This window comes from Hyposmocoma kahamanoa, unplaced genomic scaffold, assembly GCF_003589595.1.
Source record: "Hyposmocoma kahamanoa isolate Upper Pololo Valley unplaced genomic scaffold, ASM358959v1 95, whole genome shotgun sequence".
NCBI lineage: Eukaryota > Metazoa > Arthropoda > Insecta > Lepidoptera > Cosmopterigidae > Hyposmocoma > Hyposmocoma kahamanoa.
In genome coordinates, this window is record NW_020654972.1 from 2,309,281 (window position 1) to 2,324,004 (window position 14,724).

At 36.2% G+C, this 14,724-nt stretch overlaps 1 protein-coding gene across 1 annotated transcript; it reads left to right on the forward strand.

The window, feature by feature from the left end:
• Window positions 1-2,519: 2,519 nt before the first annotated feature.
• Window positions 2,520-12,572, forward strand: LOC113238193 (nuclear RNA export factor 1). Its single transcript, XM_026474968.1, has 10 exons — window positions 2,520-2,812; window positions 2,906-3,502; window positions 3,617-3,807; window positions 4,486-4,595; window positions 7,505-7,541; window positions 7,995-8,242; window positions 9,177-9,345; window positions 9,917-10,081; window positions 10,714-10,892; window positions 12,327-12,572. The coding sequence occupies exons 1-10, from the start codon at window positions 2,755-2,757 to the stop codon at window positions 12,424-12,426; spliced, it is 1,854 nt and encodes a 617-aa protein (XP_026330753.1). The 5' UTR covers window positions 2,520-2,754; the 3' UTR covers window positions 12,427-12,572.
• The last annotated feature ends 2,152 nt before the right edge of the window (window positions 12,573-14,724 follow it).

The following is a 14,724-nucleotide window of genomic DNA, read 5'->3' on the forward strand; positions in this document are numbered from 1 at the left end:
GTTTCAAAGAGAGGTGAATATTAGGACAACACTATGTAGTCCGTTGCTTAGCGACCAGCTATTGTTTTGTCAGTGTTGTATTGTAAGAAAAATTGATATTGAAGTATACACTTATTATCGTCAAAGGTTCTTTATTTTAAACTATATATCTCCTACCGCTTTATCTTTAACAAGTAATGCTCACATTACTGCTTGGTGGCAGAAAAATGTAAGCTGGCAGTACTTTCCTGGACAAACTCTTTTACAAGCAGCTCTACTACTGCATTAGTGATTTGTGACTACTGCTACTAATGTTTTTTTTGCGATTGCTTAAACTATCTAAAATAGATAAATGAGTTCGGACACATATTTAATTATTATTAATTCACAGAAGAATGAAATAAACTAGGATTACAAATACAAATAAACAAACACTTAATGACTTACAATATTGTAAAATTAAAATACAGAGGCAGTTAGTGTTTTCACCGATTCGATGTTTTTATTAAAACAAATCGATGCATCGAAACAGTTTCTTTTCATCACAACATTAAATCAATCCGATCTATCGTACGATAAACATCGAATGGATTCGATACGTCGTATTCACTACCAGTATGGCAGCAATGCGCCGCGCAAGCAGAAAATTGCTTAACACACTATCCTGCGTGTGACCCATCGTCAGATCACAGACCATTTAGATGTTTTTTTTTTTTTTTTTTTTTTTTTTTTTTTTTTAATATATAATAGACACACGCTTGGCCACAATCTCACCTGATGTTAAGCGACGATGTGACCGACGATGGGACGCGTTTGCCAAAAAATGCCTATTCACTCTAGCCTTGAATAGCCCCAAATTGTACTTTTCGGGAAATACAGATGCCGGTAGAGCATTCCATTCCTTTGCCGTACGCATCAGAAAGGAGGAGGCAAAGCGCTTAGTGCGAATAGGTGGAATATCAACGACATAAGAATGGAGTGCTCCGGACCTTCTAGTCGACCGAAGGAGGAACGGTGAGGGCGGAACCAAATTGAAAAGTTCCTGCGCACACTCCCCGAAATGTATCCGATAGAAAACCGACAAGCAGGCTACTTTTCTGCGATGATCGAGATTTTGGAGCTTCGACTCCACAAGAGGATTATTGTTAATAAGTCTCTTTGCTTTACGCTCCACCGAGTCCAAGGCAGCTAACTGGTATTGGGCAGAGCCGTCCCAAAGGTGGCAGCAGTACTCCATACAGGATCGAACTTGTGCTTTATACAGATTTAAAAGCTGTTCAGGTGTGAAGTACCGCCTGACCTTGAAAAGTATGTATGATGTATTGTCCGTGATCAGTTCCGTTACATTTCTCGTGGGTAAATATCAGTTAACTTGCAAATCAATATACCAAAGAAGACGGGACATTCTGCGCCAAATTGAAATAAGTTTAGGTATGGCTTAAATAAAATAACCGACCTCAAAAGTTCGTGGAATTACATCTATTTGCCAAGTTTTATTGAAATCGGTTACTGGAAAGTGCGTGATACCGGATTCATCCCCGGTTTGCCACCTTTAGAAGTGGAATATTTTCTTCAAATTTAAATGGGACCACTACTGAGGTATCCTCTTTCTGACAAATAAAGAATCATCAAAATCGGTTTACAAATGGGTTATTGAGTAACTTACATGAAAAAACAGTCAAGTTGAGGACCTCTTCCTTTTTTGAAGTCGGCTTAAAATGTAAACAAAGATTTTAAGAATATTGGAAAATCTTTATACTGGCTCTCTTGTTTTCGTCTAGTACTTCAATTTTTAATTTTTGACAAGTGTCAATTATCAACACGGGAACAATATACGAAAAATATTCGGAAATTTTTATTTTTGTAAAATATAAGAATTTTTCGAAATGGAATTTTCCCATGCTCCAACACTAAACCTATTTGGTATTCAGGGATGGCTTGCACATGTATTTTTCCTAGAATACAATGCTGAATTACTCGGCGTACGGCTAGGTGGACTGCAATCAGGATAATGAATGGGTTCCCTATTATTTATTTTCTACGTACTGGGTCAAGAGCACAACGTAAGCTTGACACTTAAAATTTCAATCCAACTCTGCCGCACACGATAAGAACCTTAGAGGATGGAAAAAAATAAGAACGGTCCGAAGTACAAAATGTCAAGCTTGACGTGCTCTTGACTGTACCTAGGTCTAGGGATGGGCAATTGATTAAAATATATATCGTACCAAAGAACCTAATACCCAAGTCGTCAGGCGACGTTCGCTTGCTCGTCGAAAGCAGCTAGTAATCAGGCGAAGTAATCTGCTGAATGCGGCAGGTTGCCTACGGTAGGCGATGTAGTCTGCCGAAGGTCCGTAGACGACCTGGTGTAAATTTGCCGTAAGACGTATTGATATCATTTTCAAATATTCGCGATTAAAATTATCGAAAATGATAATTATTATTGAAAAGAAATATCGATTTCTTGTAACAACATGTATCGATTATTTCATAAAAAAAAATCGATATTTTGATGTACCGAAATTTTTTTACATCCCTACCGACGTCGCCGCCATTTTGACGTTGGTCGTGGTAATTGTAAAGTTTTCCCAAAAAGAGTTTCCAGAATCCAGACTGAAAACATATGGTTTGTAAGGGAAACAAAGGAAATTCTCATTTTTGTGTTTTTATTATCAATTAACAACAAAGTGTAAAAAAACACAATAGCAACGTTGAATAGTATTAACGTTGAAAGTTTCCAGACTAAATAAATCAGTCACTGACAAATACATCATGCCAAGGCGTGGTGGTGGTAGAGTGAGAAACTGGAAAGACGCGAATGATCATTTTGGTGAGTTTATATTATTGTTGCTCTTAGCAGTACCTACTCCTACAAATCTTTTAATTTTTATTATTCTATACCTTCATTAAATTTTCCTCATAGAACACGATGATCGAGTACCAACGAATAGTACACGACGTGTCAGTTTCAAGCCTGGCACAAACAAGGGCAAGAACGAATTCCGGAAGATCGATGCTGCGAAAATCCTTCTTGATGAAGATATCGATATGGGGGCTACAGTAGGTCAAATGAACAATCGTAAAGTGCGTTTCAGAGGAGGAAGGGGTCGGTTAAGCTCCCTTGTTGCAAGACCGCACTTGCACAAACGAAAATTCATAGCTGGCATGCTGCCCTGGTATCAGATAATCATTCCTTATGGAGCAAAGCATGAAAAAGATGTAGTTTTGAGAGCACTGTTGAGCTACTTATCTCCTGATATATTCATTCCACATTATTACAAAGTCAATGGTAATGCAGCTATATTCTATGTTGATGATGTGAAGATAGCAGAGAAGCTCTTCAATGCTGACAGGAAAATCACCATGTCTGATGGTTATAAATTGATGGTCATTGTGAAGAATTCTGTACCAAATGTGACCATTGATGCAGATTTGAAAGAAAAGATGAAGCTGGCTATGGCTAAGAGATACAATGCCACCATAAAGGCTTTAGATTTGACAAAGTTTCATGCTGATCCTGGTAAGATATACTCATTTTTGTAGCAGAGGTGGCTACATTCAGTGTTCATGAGTTTGTATACATTACTCCTCCCAACTTGACCATTGTGTGTTAAATTATCACCTACTATTACAGATCTGGCAGATATATTCTGCGCATTGTTCCGGCCGCAGATAATGGTAGCTGCCATTGACATTATTGCTGAGAATATTCCAGACCTTGAAGCTTTGAATCTGAATGACAACAAAATACACCATATTGATCATTTGAGGATTCTGCCCACAAAGTTAAAGAATGTGAAGATTTTGTATATAGGTGATAACAGGGTAAGAAGACATTTTTGTCCTTTAAGTTCTTTTAAACTTTACATTGTAGCGAACTTGACCATAAACTCTTACCAGTGCCTGTTGAGAGTAAGTTTACGAAAGACTGTTTTACTGGTGTTACTAAAATATTTTTTTATTGTCTGTTATTTTTCCATTCCCACCACTTTAGGGCTAGCTAGCTAGAGAATAACAATATCTCATGCTTTATGTCGCTCTCGCACAATTTGCGCCCTGTTGTACCCCTACTGGTAAAATCCAGGGATAGTTTTCAAAACAAACTTTTTATAATATCAAGTGACGGAACGAACAAGTCATGCACCTGATGGTAAGCTACACGCCTGCCCATAACAGTTGCAGTGCCACTCAGAGTTTTAAAGAGCAAAGATATGAGAGGCACTGCCATGGCACCCGTCACCCTGAGACATAACTTGACGTAAGTCATGTGCTTGTAATTTCACCAGCACTCTGCAAAAGTGGAGTGCAGTAATGCTGACATTACCGCTTGGCAGCAGAAATAGGTAAAGTGGCAGTACTTCCCTGGAAGAACTCTTTCACAAGGAGTTCTCTGCTACTTCTCGTTTTCCACTACTACTACTACTAAACTTATTTTAGTGATGAGTTTTTACTTTATGATATCCAACTTGTCACAAAATTTAAAAAGAAAAATACCTTTTTCAGATTCCACATCAAAACCAAATGGATGTCTTTAAAGGTCTACCTCTGGTTGAGCTGCTCGCAAAGGGAAACCCTTTCATTGCCAGAATGAAGGACCATGATTCCTATGTCAGGTAAAACTATGTGCTATTAAGGTGAGACCAACACATTGCAGGTCTTTTTCATGGAATATGTTCATAGATGACAGGTACTTGAAAGTATGTGGGTAAGAGGTGGACACTGTCTTGGTAAACTGGAGTAGAAAACATTTACTTTAAATGGAAATTCTCTTGAGTACCAAACATACAGATAATTAGTTTTTGTGACTGTCTGGATAATTTTTAGGGTAATTCATAGATTAATTACACTAATAATATAGTATTCACTACTGGTTAGTGAACTTTGTGATCGATTAACTCTGATGATAGTGCAGTCAGCTTCTTAGACAGTATTATATCAAGAATTGGTCTCTTGTTTCACTATTTTGTGTGATCTATTTGCAAAAGTGTTAAAAGTACATTTTGTTTTCAATAAGATTCTGCTTCAGTTTTCCTACAAAGTTCAATTTAACGTCAAACTTTGATAGCCTACTCAAAACTATTACAATAATATTTTATACACATTTGAAATGGCAATACTTGTAAATTAAATTTCATGGGAATAGAGCCAGTGTATTGGATTAACTACTGATTACATAATTCACTTTTGATATCACTAAAATATGAAACACAAAGTCATTGACATGCGTTAAGCTTTTTCCACCATAATGGGCATGAACATTTCATATTTCACATTTACACTGTTGTAATATTTAATATGTTCCCAGAACCCGCTGTATTGCTTCCATAACTTAGCCACGCTAAGTCAGGAGGTTCGGGTTTGTACAGGCATGAAACAAGCAAAATGTTATGCATGTCGCATAATATAGATAAGGTCCTACTTTGTTCTTATAGTATTGAAGGCTTTCTAGAATAGTGACTTATCTCATAAACACTTAATTCATCAGGAAGACAGTTTAAATAAAAACTGAGGCATATTTGACATGCAAAGCTGATAAATTGTATACCAGTGCAATGTTGCCACATGATTATTAAAACCAAAGGTATGTTTGGGGTGTTATTCACAATAAATTTTAGCACTGTTTGAATTGACTTGTAATAATGTATGTTTGTTACAAAGTGTAGAGAATAACAATTATTCTACTTATAATTAAATTATAATCAAACTTGTCAAAATAGCTGTCATGTCCCTTGTGTCTCTGTTTTGTAGCAGACATTTTGTATGCAAAAGTCAAATTGCTTTTATGGAATACTATTCACTAATAAACAGTGTCAATTAACAAAGTAGGACATTATCTGATTGAATTCAGTATCATGTTATAATCTAACAAATATAAGCATTACCACGGCAATACTCTCATTTATATAATATACTCCCGGGCACATCATTCGAGCGACCTCGCATTTTTGTCGTAAAGAATACAAAAATAGTGTTATCAGCGAAGAAAAAGTTTTCCCCGGTTTTGCAAATTCAAATTCCCAACAATAACTTATGGAAAAGACGTTTAGTATACTAGTTTCAAAATTGCATAATAGCTTTTGATCAATCAAACTTTGTTTAAGCTTAGGGCACTTAATACTGAAAATGCGTGGTGGCTCGAATTATGTGTCCGGAAGTGTATTATAGAAACAGAAAAAGTCAGACAGTAAATTATAGATTGTTGCCTATATTAAATAATTTGCAATATCCTGTTTGTCTGCCAGGACCCATTTTGTATAGATGCTATATTTTGTACTGACAATGAGTAACTAGGTGGTAGTAAAATTACAGATAGACCAACCTTATGTGCTTTAATCTGAATTGTGGCGCTAGCGACTATGTAGTGTTGCTTGCAACCTGTTTATTTCTTGTTTATGGATGTATTAATTCCTTCATACGTCATATTATATGAAATTGCCCAATCTGTACTTCTGTCTGACATTTTCCATCTCCAAATATACCCTAATTCAGTGATGTTACTAAAAAAGGATGTCAATTTGTAATAAAATAAGAAAATGTGATTTCATATTGTACTTGGTACAGAAATGTGTTCAAATGTATAAAATAAATGTGTAAAAGAATATTAGATATATATTGAGTCAGTGAGTGCTTTGCTGTATTACCATTTTACTGATTATTATCACTATCCCAGATCACATATCGTCGGGGATAGTGCAAAAACGCGTAAGTAGCATTGGATTATGAGTTTCCATTTCGGTTAGTGGCTAAATCAAAACCGCGTAAATGTCGTGGCAACCAAGTTAGCGTGATTTACGGGAATATATTGTTATCAGTCCGTAGATAACACAAATTTATGCTTACTGTGTAAAAATGAAAGTCGTAGCCAATAAAATAATGAAGTAATAACGTTGAGTCCCTCTCGTGTAAAATTTGGTTTAGAGCAGATACGCGCCTTTTCCGATGCTAATCCACGTAGGATTTGCACTATCCTCGACGATGTCTGTTCTAAATGCAATTTATTTCTATCTTGTGGTCGATAAAGACTAGTTGAGCAGCATAGTACTACTGTTTGCATGAACAGACATATAAATCCCGGTAAAATTACATAGTTAAAGTGACTGGGTTAGTGTTTTGTTTCAGTTTTAGCTCTGACTTTTAAGGAGGTATGTCACTGTTCTGTTGTCATATAAAAAGTTCTTGCATAATTATGTTCAAAAGTTACTTTTTTCTTTTTAAGCGCTAAAGTGGTATGATCAACCTTGGTTTTCATTTGTGCAAATATAAAAAAAAAAAATGACTTCTTAATATGTATAAACTCCTCAAGGAGCTAATACATATATATATGTTGAGAAAATAAAAATGAAAAGAAAAATGAAATTCACAAAATGATCATGCCACATTAGTACTAGAAACAATAACATTTGAGACTAATTAATGTAAAAATTTTTAGATCTTACTCATTATATACAAAATTATTGTACTGAAATTAACATTCTAAAATGAGAGTTTCAGAAGGACGTTACCAATTTTTTGTTGTCTCCAGCGAAATGCGGAAAAAGTTCCCGAAGCTGACGAGATTGGTGAGTTCTTTTATTTATTTTATTTTTTTATTTATTTATCTAAAAGGAACACCAACAGCTTAAAAGTAACTTAAATAATAATAGTCACAACCTATAGCCAATTACAGATCCTCAAAAATAGAAATATAATAAGGAACCTGGATGCACAATTTAACTAACCTAGTACATAAAACATAACTTATTACTATTACGTAAAACATAAAAAGACAACCGCAGTTGCGAACCTCGCTATAAGACAAAGCATTCAGTGCCCACTCAGTGCTCTCCTTGCCAAAATCACACTCGTATTGAAAAATTTATTTATGATTTTATTGAATTAATGAATATGAGAAAATTGCTTATCAACAGGTAGGTTAGATTTGGAGCAGACATGTTTTGCAAATTTAAAGAAATCTGAAAGAATTTGTGAACCTTATTAACGTTTTATTAATTGATATAATCGAATCCATGCAGGACGGTGTGGACCTCCCTCCAGCGATTGGCTTCGACGTATCAGACGACGCAACTTTACCACCTAAACAACAAACATTCCTCGTAGACCCAGCTGGTCAGGACCTGGTCAGAGAGTTCCTCACTCAGTATTTCGCTATATACGATTCAGAGTCCAGGCAACCATTGTTGGATGCGTACCATGAACACGCTTCCATGTCTATGGCTTGCAATTATCTGACTAATGATAACAGGAACTCACAGATTACAAAGTACGTTTTAGTGTCTATTTTTAAGATTTAATTTTCGTTGCGTTTCAAAAATATTTTCCAAAACTTAATTATTACTTAGCCAATTCAATAACGCAGCACTCAGCTGCATACGAGGGCGGTTTGATAAATCCGACACTTGCACAGAAGAAAAAAGTTTTTTTAAAATATGGTTTATTATTTTTACGTAATCTCCTTTTCACTCTGTGCACATTGACCAGCGATAATCTAATTACCTCAACCCATAAAAAAAATCTGTCAAACACTGAAAAATAGACCTCTGTTTCAGCTATCACTTCCTCCTTTTAAAATCAGAGGGGGCCCAATCTGGTGCGGCAATAGTTCGTATTCGTCAAATTTTGATGTAGTGCTAATTGCAGATGCTAATGCTATGCTAATTTAAAAAAGTAACGTCAGTTGCTTAGTAAGGAATTCTAAATTAAGGTATAAAAATAAATTCCAAAAAAAGTTTTTTATTTAACCTTAAAGTACATAACATACTTATCAAACGGCCCTCGTATAATAACACTAGTGTTAGAGAAAAAACCACTCGTATTAAGGCGAAAAACGTTTTACTTGTAAGAAGATCGGTGCTTTATTCACGATAAAGTTCCGCATGCTCTGCTTGTCACTCTTATGTGTAGTTCAAAATTGTAGTATTCAATTCTATTCAGTTGAGATGTATTCAGAATATACCGAATTTTTTTATTGAGAATATGAAACAGTTTGCATCAGTTGTTAAAAGCCGTTTATTTTACGAATAATTAATCACATTTTCTATGCAACATGCAAGCCTTGGTCTTATCAGCGTCGTATTTTTTTTATAAAATTACCGACGGCGACAGCAAAATCGGTGTGTACACTCAGAATTCTTGTTGATATTTGAATTTTCGTATTGATATCGAATATTAATCAACATTTCCATGGTTTATTGCAGATTGAACGCATACATAACAAACAGCCGTAATTTAATCAGAATAATAGACAGAGATTCGAGACGGAGATACCTTCGCAATGGTCGTCTTCAAGTCGTCTCATTCCTCTCAGACCTGCCCAAGACTAAACACGACCTTTTGGGCTTCGCTTTTGATTTACTTGTTTTCACTGTGAGTAATTTGTTGTTTTATTTCGAGATAGCAGCGGACGAAGATAATGACTAGTTTATATTTAAGTCTACATAGATTTGGGAGTTCGTCTTACAATCTCTTCACCTTCACTACCTCAAGATACGAATTTTTACACTTATCTTGCAAATTTTATGCTGTTGCCTGAATTTACTTAATGCTCTGGCCACACAGCATTAAGTAAATTCACACATTACAATAATTGACACCGGGCGCGGAAATTTTTGTAATGTACGAGTTCATATGTACCCTGCTACACAGAGCCACACGTTTGTCGCGCATTTTCGGGTTCAATAGGACTCGTACATTACAAAAGTTCCCGCGCCCGGAACGCTTCGGCGGTCACCTCTGTGTGGCCTGAGCATTAATGAGACATTTTCTCAGCATACATAATACACACAGTTTTGTACCGTTGTGGCGGTCTAGATTTACCAACACACAAAAATCTACATACTTAAATTTGGACTGGAAGGGTATTCCGCCATTAGCCACTGTCGCGTTGCTTGGGAAAGTATTTGAACATTATTGTCATGTAATTCAATATTGTCCACAGCCTACTGTAGCAGTTCTTACAATGAATGGCGTTTACACCGAGACGCATACGCCAGCCAACCCGACGCGCTCGTTCCATCGCACATTTGTCATAGCGCCGAACAACAACGGAGGCTTCTGCATTGTCAATGATATGCTGTTTGTTACCAACACAACAAAGGAACAGGTACGGAAAATTTTGCTGACAAGTTTAAAGTGGAACCCCACCTCACATGTGAAATTTCTTTTTTACCTTCATATTTATATGGTTGTAGAATGTATTCCGTATTACAATGGTGATTACGTTTTCTCAAATTCTAAAATAGTAAAAAAATATAATGATAGCTGTGAAGTTTTCAACTTCTCCATTGGAGGCTACATTTTTAGTAGCAGTAAATTTGATATTCAAAGAGTGCTCATAAAACTATTAACAATAAAAACTTTGTGTAGATAGAAGTGCGAAAAACCCTTCACCTTCCTATATTCCTATCCACCATTATTATTTGTGTGTACCTAGCTAGAATACTTCTCTAAGAAGAATACCATCTTTTAAGAAAACGTTCATCAAGTCACATACATTTTCTTAGTCTTCTTACGAAGACGAAGCGTTAAAAAGCTGCATCAAGTTATATCTCCTCAAATAGACTAAACAGACTCAAATTCTGTAACGATTTGATAGACCTATATTAATTACGCCCTTGTCCTTGAGCGAAGGCATTCTTCGTCGGCTAGTAATCGATGCGGGTTTAATCTTTGTATATCCAGTAAATCTTTTTGTATACACAGAACTATGAAAATAACTATTTGTTTTTTGAACAGGAGGACAAAACTGCAGCGTCCTTAAATTCAGCGGCCGTCTCCGTTCCCGCTCCGGCGATACCATTACCTGCGCCCGCAGCGACACCCGTGGCGGTTGTGCCCGTTTCTGACGCCGACAAGCAGGTTCTGCTTAACATGCTTAGCCAACAGACTGGGATGAACGACCATTGGAGTGTTAAGTAAGTTATTGAGTAGATTCTTATATATAAACTCAAGAGGATTGCTAATCGCGATAAGTGACGGCGTATTCGCTTGTTTAATACCTATTAGTGCACCAGCCGTCGCGACGAATTCCAAATATTCTTCCTCTATATTATTCCTCTAGTTCTTAACGGAGTACTATTACTACCCGTGTAAAACAATTTAAATACCTTGGGCACATAGTCACAGAAAACTTATATGACAACTTAGACATAGAAAGGGAATGCAGGGCTTTGTCAGTGCGGGGTAATATGCTGGCTCATAGGTTTACTCGTTGGACAGCTGAAGTCAAAATAACGCTTTTTAAAACATACTGCCACACATTCTACATAAGCAGCCTATGGGTCGATTTCACTCAGAAGGCCTATAACTCCCTACGCATTATGTATAATAATGGGTTCAGGGCTCTGTTTGGGCTTCCTCGATACTGCAATGCGTCAGGCATGTTTGCCGACGCTAGTGTAGAGGATTTTTACGCACTAATGCGTAAAAAGGGGGCATCCTGCCTGCGCAGAGTGCGAGAGTTCTCAAACAAAGTTCTTAAAATGATAGGGAATATGTGGGACTCCGATCTGCTTGCTAGGTTCCCCGAAGTTCACGCCCTGGGAGCTCGGTGAACTTAGCATGTAATCATTTCATTACGTAATCAATTCAATTCATTTCTTTCATTCATTAATTCATTTACTTTACTTTATTTTTATTTTGTAATTTTCGTCCTAACAGTAGAATAGATAGCTTGTAAGTGTATATTGTCTGCAATAAATGATTTTTATTTTATTTATTATTTATTAAATAGCTATTTTTGTAACTAATTTATTTTACATTGACAAGCTGCAGTTTATCATCCTAATTTCTAGTGATAACAAACAAATCAACTAGATGGCGCTTATTGCTCTGATTTTTACGGATACTGCCGGCTATTCTTTTAATTTGTTTAGGATTAGCGCTATCTACCCAGTTTATAACACACAATGCCGTCTATTGGCACGTATATATGTCAAAGTTCAGAAAATAATGTTAGCTCGTGATCAATATTAGAACAATATACAAGGGAAAATTCTGACTTATTATTATAATTCATATTATAATCGATATCCACGGCCATTTACATAATATAAATTAGTTCCAGGCTATTGATCAGATATATTTTTGAGAGTTACGATCTGTGGTATGGCGATAAGCAGTTGTCTAGAGTATTGTATATGGTCTACGATTATATTAATCAGGACTTCTGTACTAATTTAGTTATTATAAATCAGAAATGAGTGACATAAGTTTTCAAACATCTATTCAAACTTTCATAATGGGCTTTAATGAGGTCACTGGGCCACATCAGCTTCTGTAAAATCAAGTAACATTATTGTATCATATGTAATGTGGTGAAGCATTGACCTTGATTGTTTTTCTCTTAGTTGTCTACAGGAAACGGGTTGGGACTTCCAACGGGCTCTATTCATCTTCAATCAGCTTCATTCCGAAGGCAAAATACCTGCCGAAGCCTTCATCAAGTAACGCTTACATCGTGTTTGTGACGCGACGTGCACATAGCAATTAAGAAGAGTTAAGTTTTTGTAGTCAACATAGATATATGAAAAAAAAAAAGCATTAGAAAGGGAAAAAAATAGTTAATTGAAAGTTAATTTGGAGCACAGGACGTCTTTATTTATAGATTGTTGTAAATAATTAGAACATCGGTTATTCTTTATATGTGCAATACTCAGTGAAAGTATTGCACATATAAATTATTCTATTTTGAATGGATACTAAATTTATTACAAGATATTTAGTCTACGTACAAGTCTAGATGAATATACGCGGGTGAGCTAGCAAACAAGCTACAAGCGCTGTATCTGGGCGTTGTATTTCTACACATTTTAACGTGTCAAGACCGAGCATTATTGCGCGTGCGCAATTCATCTGATTTTTCTTCTAGATTTGCTCTAGTCTTGATGATTTCCAATCCATATTTAGCAGAAAATATTGTTTATATGTAAGCGTCTTGTGCTCGGTTATCAAATATCTTTTGAATGGTTTGTATTGGTTTGTATTATGATGTTTTTAATTGCATAATTGTAAATCCTTGTACGACTGTGCTCTTATAATGTTACATAAATGGTACTTGCAATGTTACCGTTTAGAATTTAAAAGCATACTTCTTTGTTACGCAAGTGTAAAATAACACATTCACGAATTGTGTAAATTTATTTCGTTCTAATTAATTTTTGCATTTTTTGTTGCACCATTTTGTGTAAAGAAAATTTTATTGATATTTTTCCATATCTGCCATTAATTAGATTGTAAGAGAGGTTTCATGACTTCGTTCCTACTTACTTGAAAAAAAATGTAAATAATGAAAAAAATATATATAATCTTTCGGGGCTCAGCAAGCCATAAAATGATTTTCGGCTGATGTTCGCTTTACTACAGCATTTTTTGGTGTCCGGTGACCAAGGTGTGTGAAGTGGTTTAATTGCCACATGGAATGGTCAGATGTGGCCAAATTTGTGGCGGAACCCCTTGAAATTTATTTTCTAGTGGGCTAGCTGCAATGTTTGTGTGATTTTAGCCACGAGTGTCACGGCGCCTTTATCTTGCTGCCAACTGAGAATGAAGCCGAGATATCTCGAAAGTGGTTTTGCTTGGGCGGGGTCTAGGAATGAATTAAGGATTAACCTTAAGACTATGATTTAGTTTAATAAATCTTATTTTATAAGATTTCTGACTTTTTCTTCCTTAATACTAATGAGCGGTTACACACGCCGACTTTTAGCAGCGATACAAACGCACGATTGCATATTATGTCACTTGCGATTTGTAGGCAGTTGGATGCATGATGCAAACGCGCGATCGCATCGATGTAGTCGCTTATGTTAAATCTTTAAAAACGTGCATCGTGTTTGCGTCGCGATTGTATCGCTGCCGGGCGTGTGTATTAAGGTAGACTAGCGACTGCATCGCGCCTAAATCGCTCCAGACGCGCTGCGAAAAGTCGCCGCGTGTAACCGCTCAATAAGTCTCCTTGTACGTATGAATTATTAGGTAAATAAAAACACTTTAGAGAAACCTTTTCCGAAGCTTGTTTCTATAAGAGAACACTTAAATACATTATTGGGGAGAACAAGAAATAAGGAATTGTTGAGGTTATACGAAGTCTAAGGCCCGGCGCCCACTGGCGGAACGGCTAGCCAGGAGATTCTTCGGCTTCCTTACAAACAAGCGCGCATTGATATTTATCGACCGCTAAGAAATTACTGTAACGATAGATACAATCAAGCAAATATGTTAGCTGACCCCAGTTATTGATCGTCAAAACACTACATCGAGCGCTAATAACGATCGTCAAAAATCGAGTAAATCTGTAGGCACCCTGTAAATCAGTAGGAATGTTCAAATTGTGCTACTTCCAATAAAGCATAACAACAAACAACGCATACACTTAGGTAGAAAACCACAGATTACACCCAAAAGCACGAGAGAAATAAATGTAGACCATACTATTAAAAAATATTTCTCCCGGCCTGGGAATTGAACCCGGGACCTCTTTATGGCAGTGCAGCATGATAACCGTTCGACAACGGAGGCAGTTTCCAATCTGATACTCTAACACTCCTTAGGTGATATTATAACGCGACCTCTAGTCTGGTGTAATGAAGCCGTCATTTTGATTGTATTTGTCTAAGATCATTGATTTGTATGTAAATATTTGTTTTTTGTAAGAGTAGGTATTACTTACGTGCGTCATTACTTCATTAGTAATCATTTGCGAATATAATTTATGATTTGTTTTTACCTTTTATCATAACTTGCTAT

Excerpts from the sequence above, each read along its gene's own strand:
- LOC113238193 (XM_026474968.1), top strand. The coding sequence starts at position 2,755 with ATGCCAAGGCGTGGTGGTGGTAGAGTGAGAAACTGGAAAGACGCGAAT. Across the intron at positions 3,503-3,616 it reads AAAGTTTCATGCTGATCCTG|ATCTGGCAGATATATTCTGC; the intron begins GTAAGATATACT and ends CTACTATTACAG. Across the intron at positions 4,596-7,504 it reads GACCATGATTCCTATGTCAG|CGAAATGCGGAAAAAGTTCC; the intron begins GTAAAACTATGT and ends TGTTGTCTCCAG.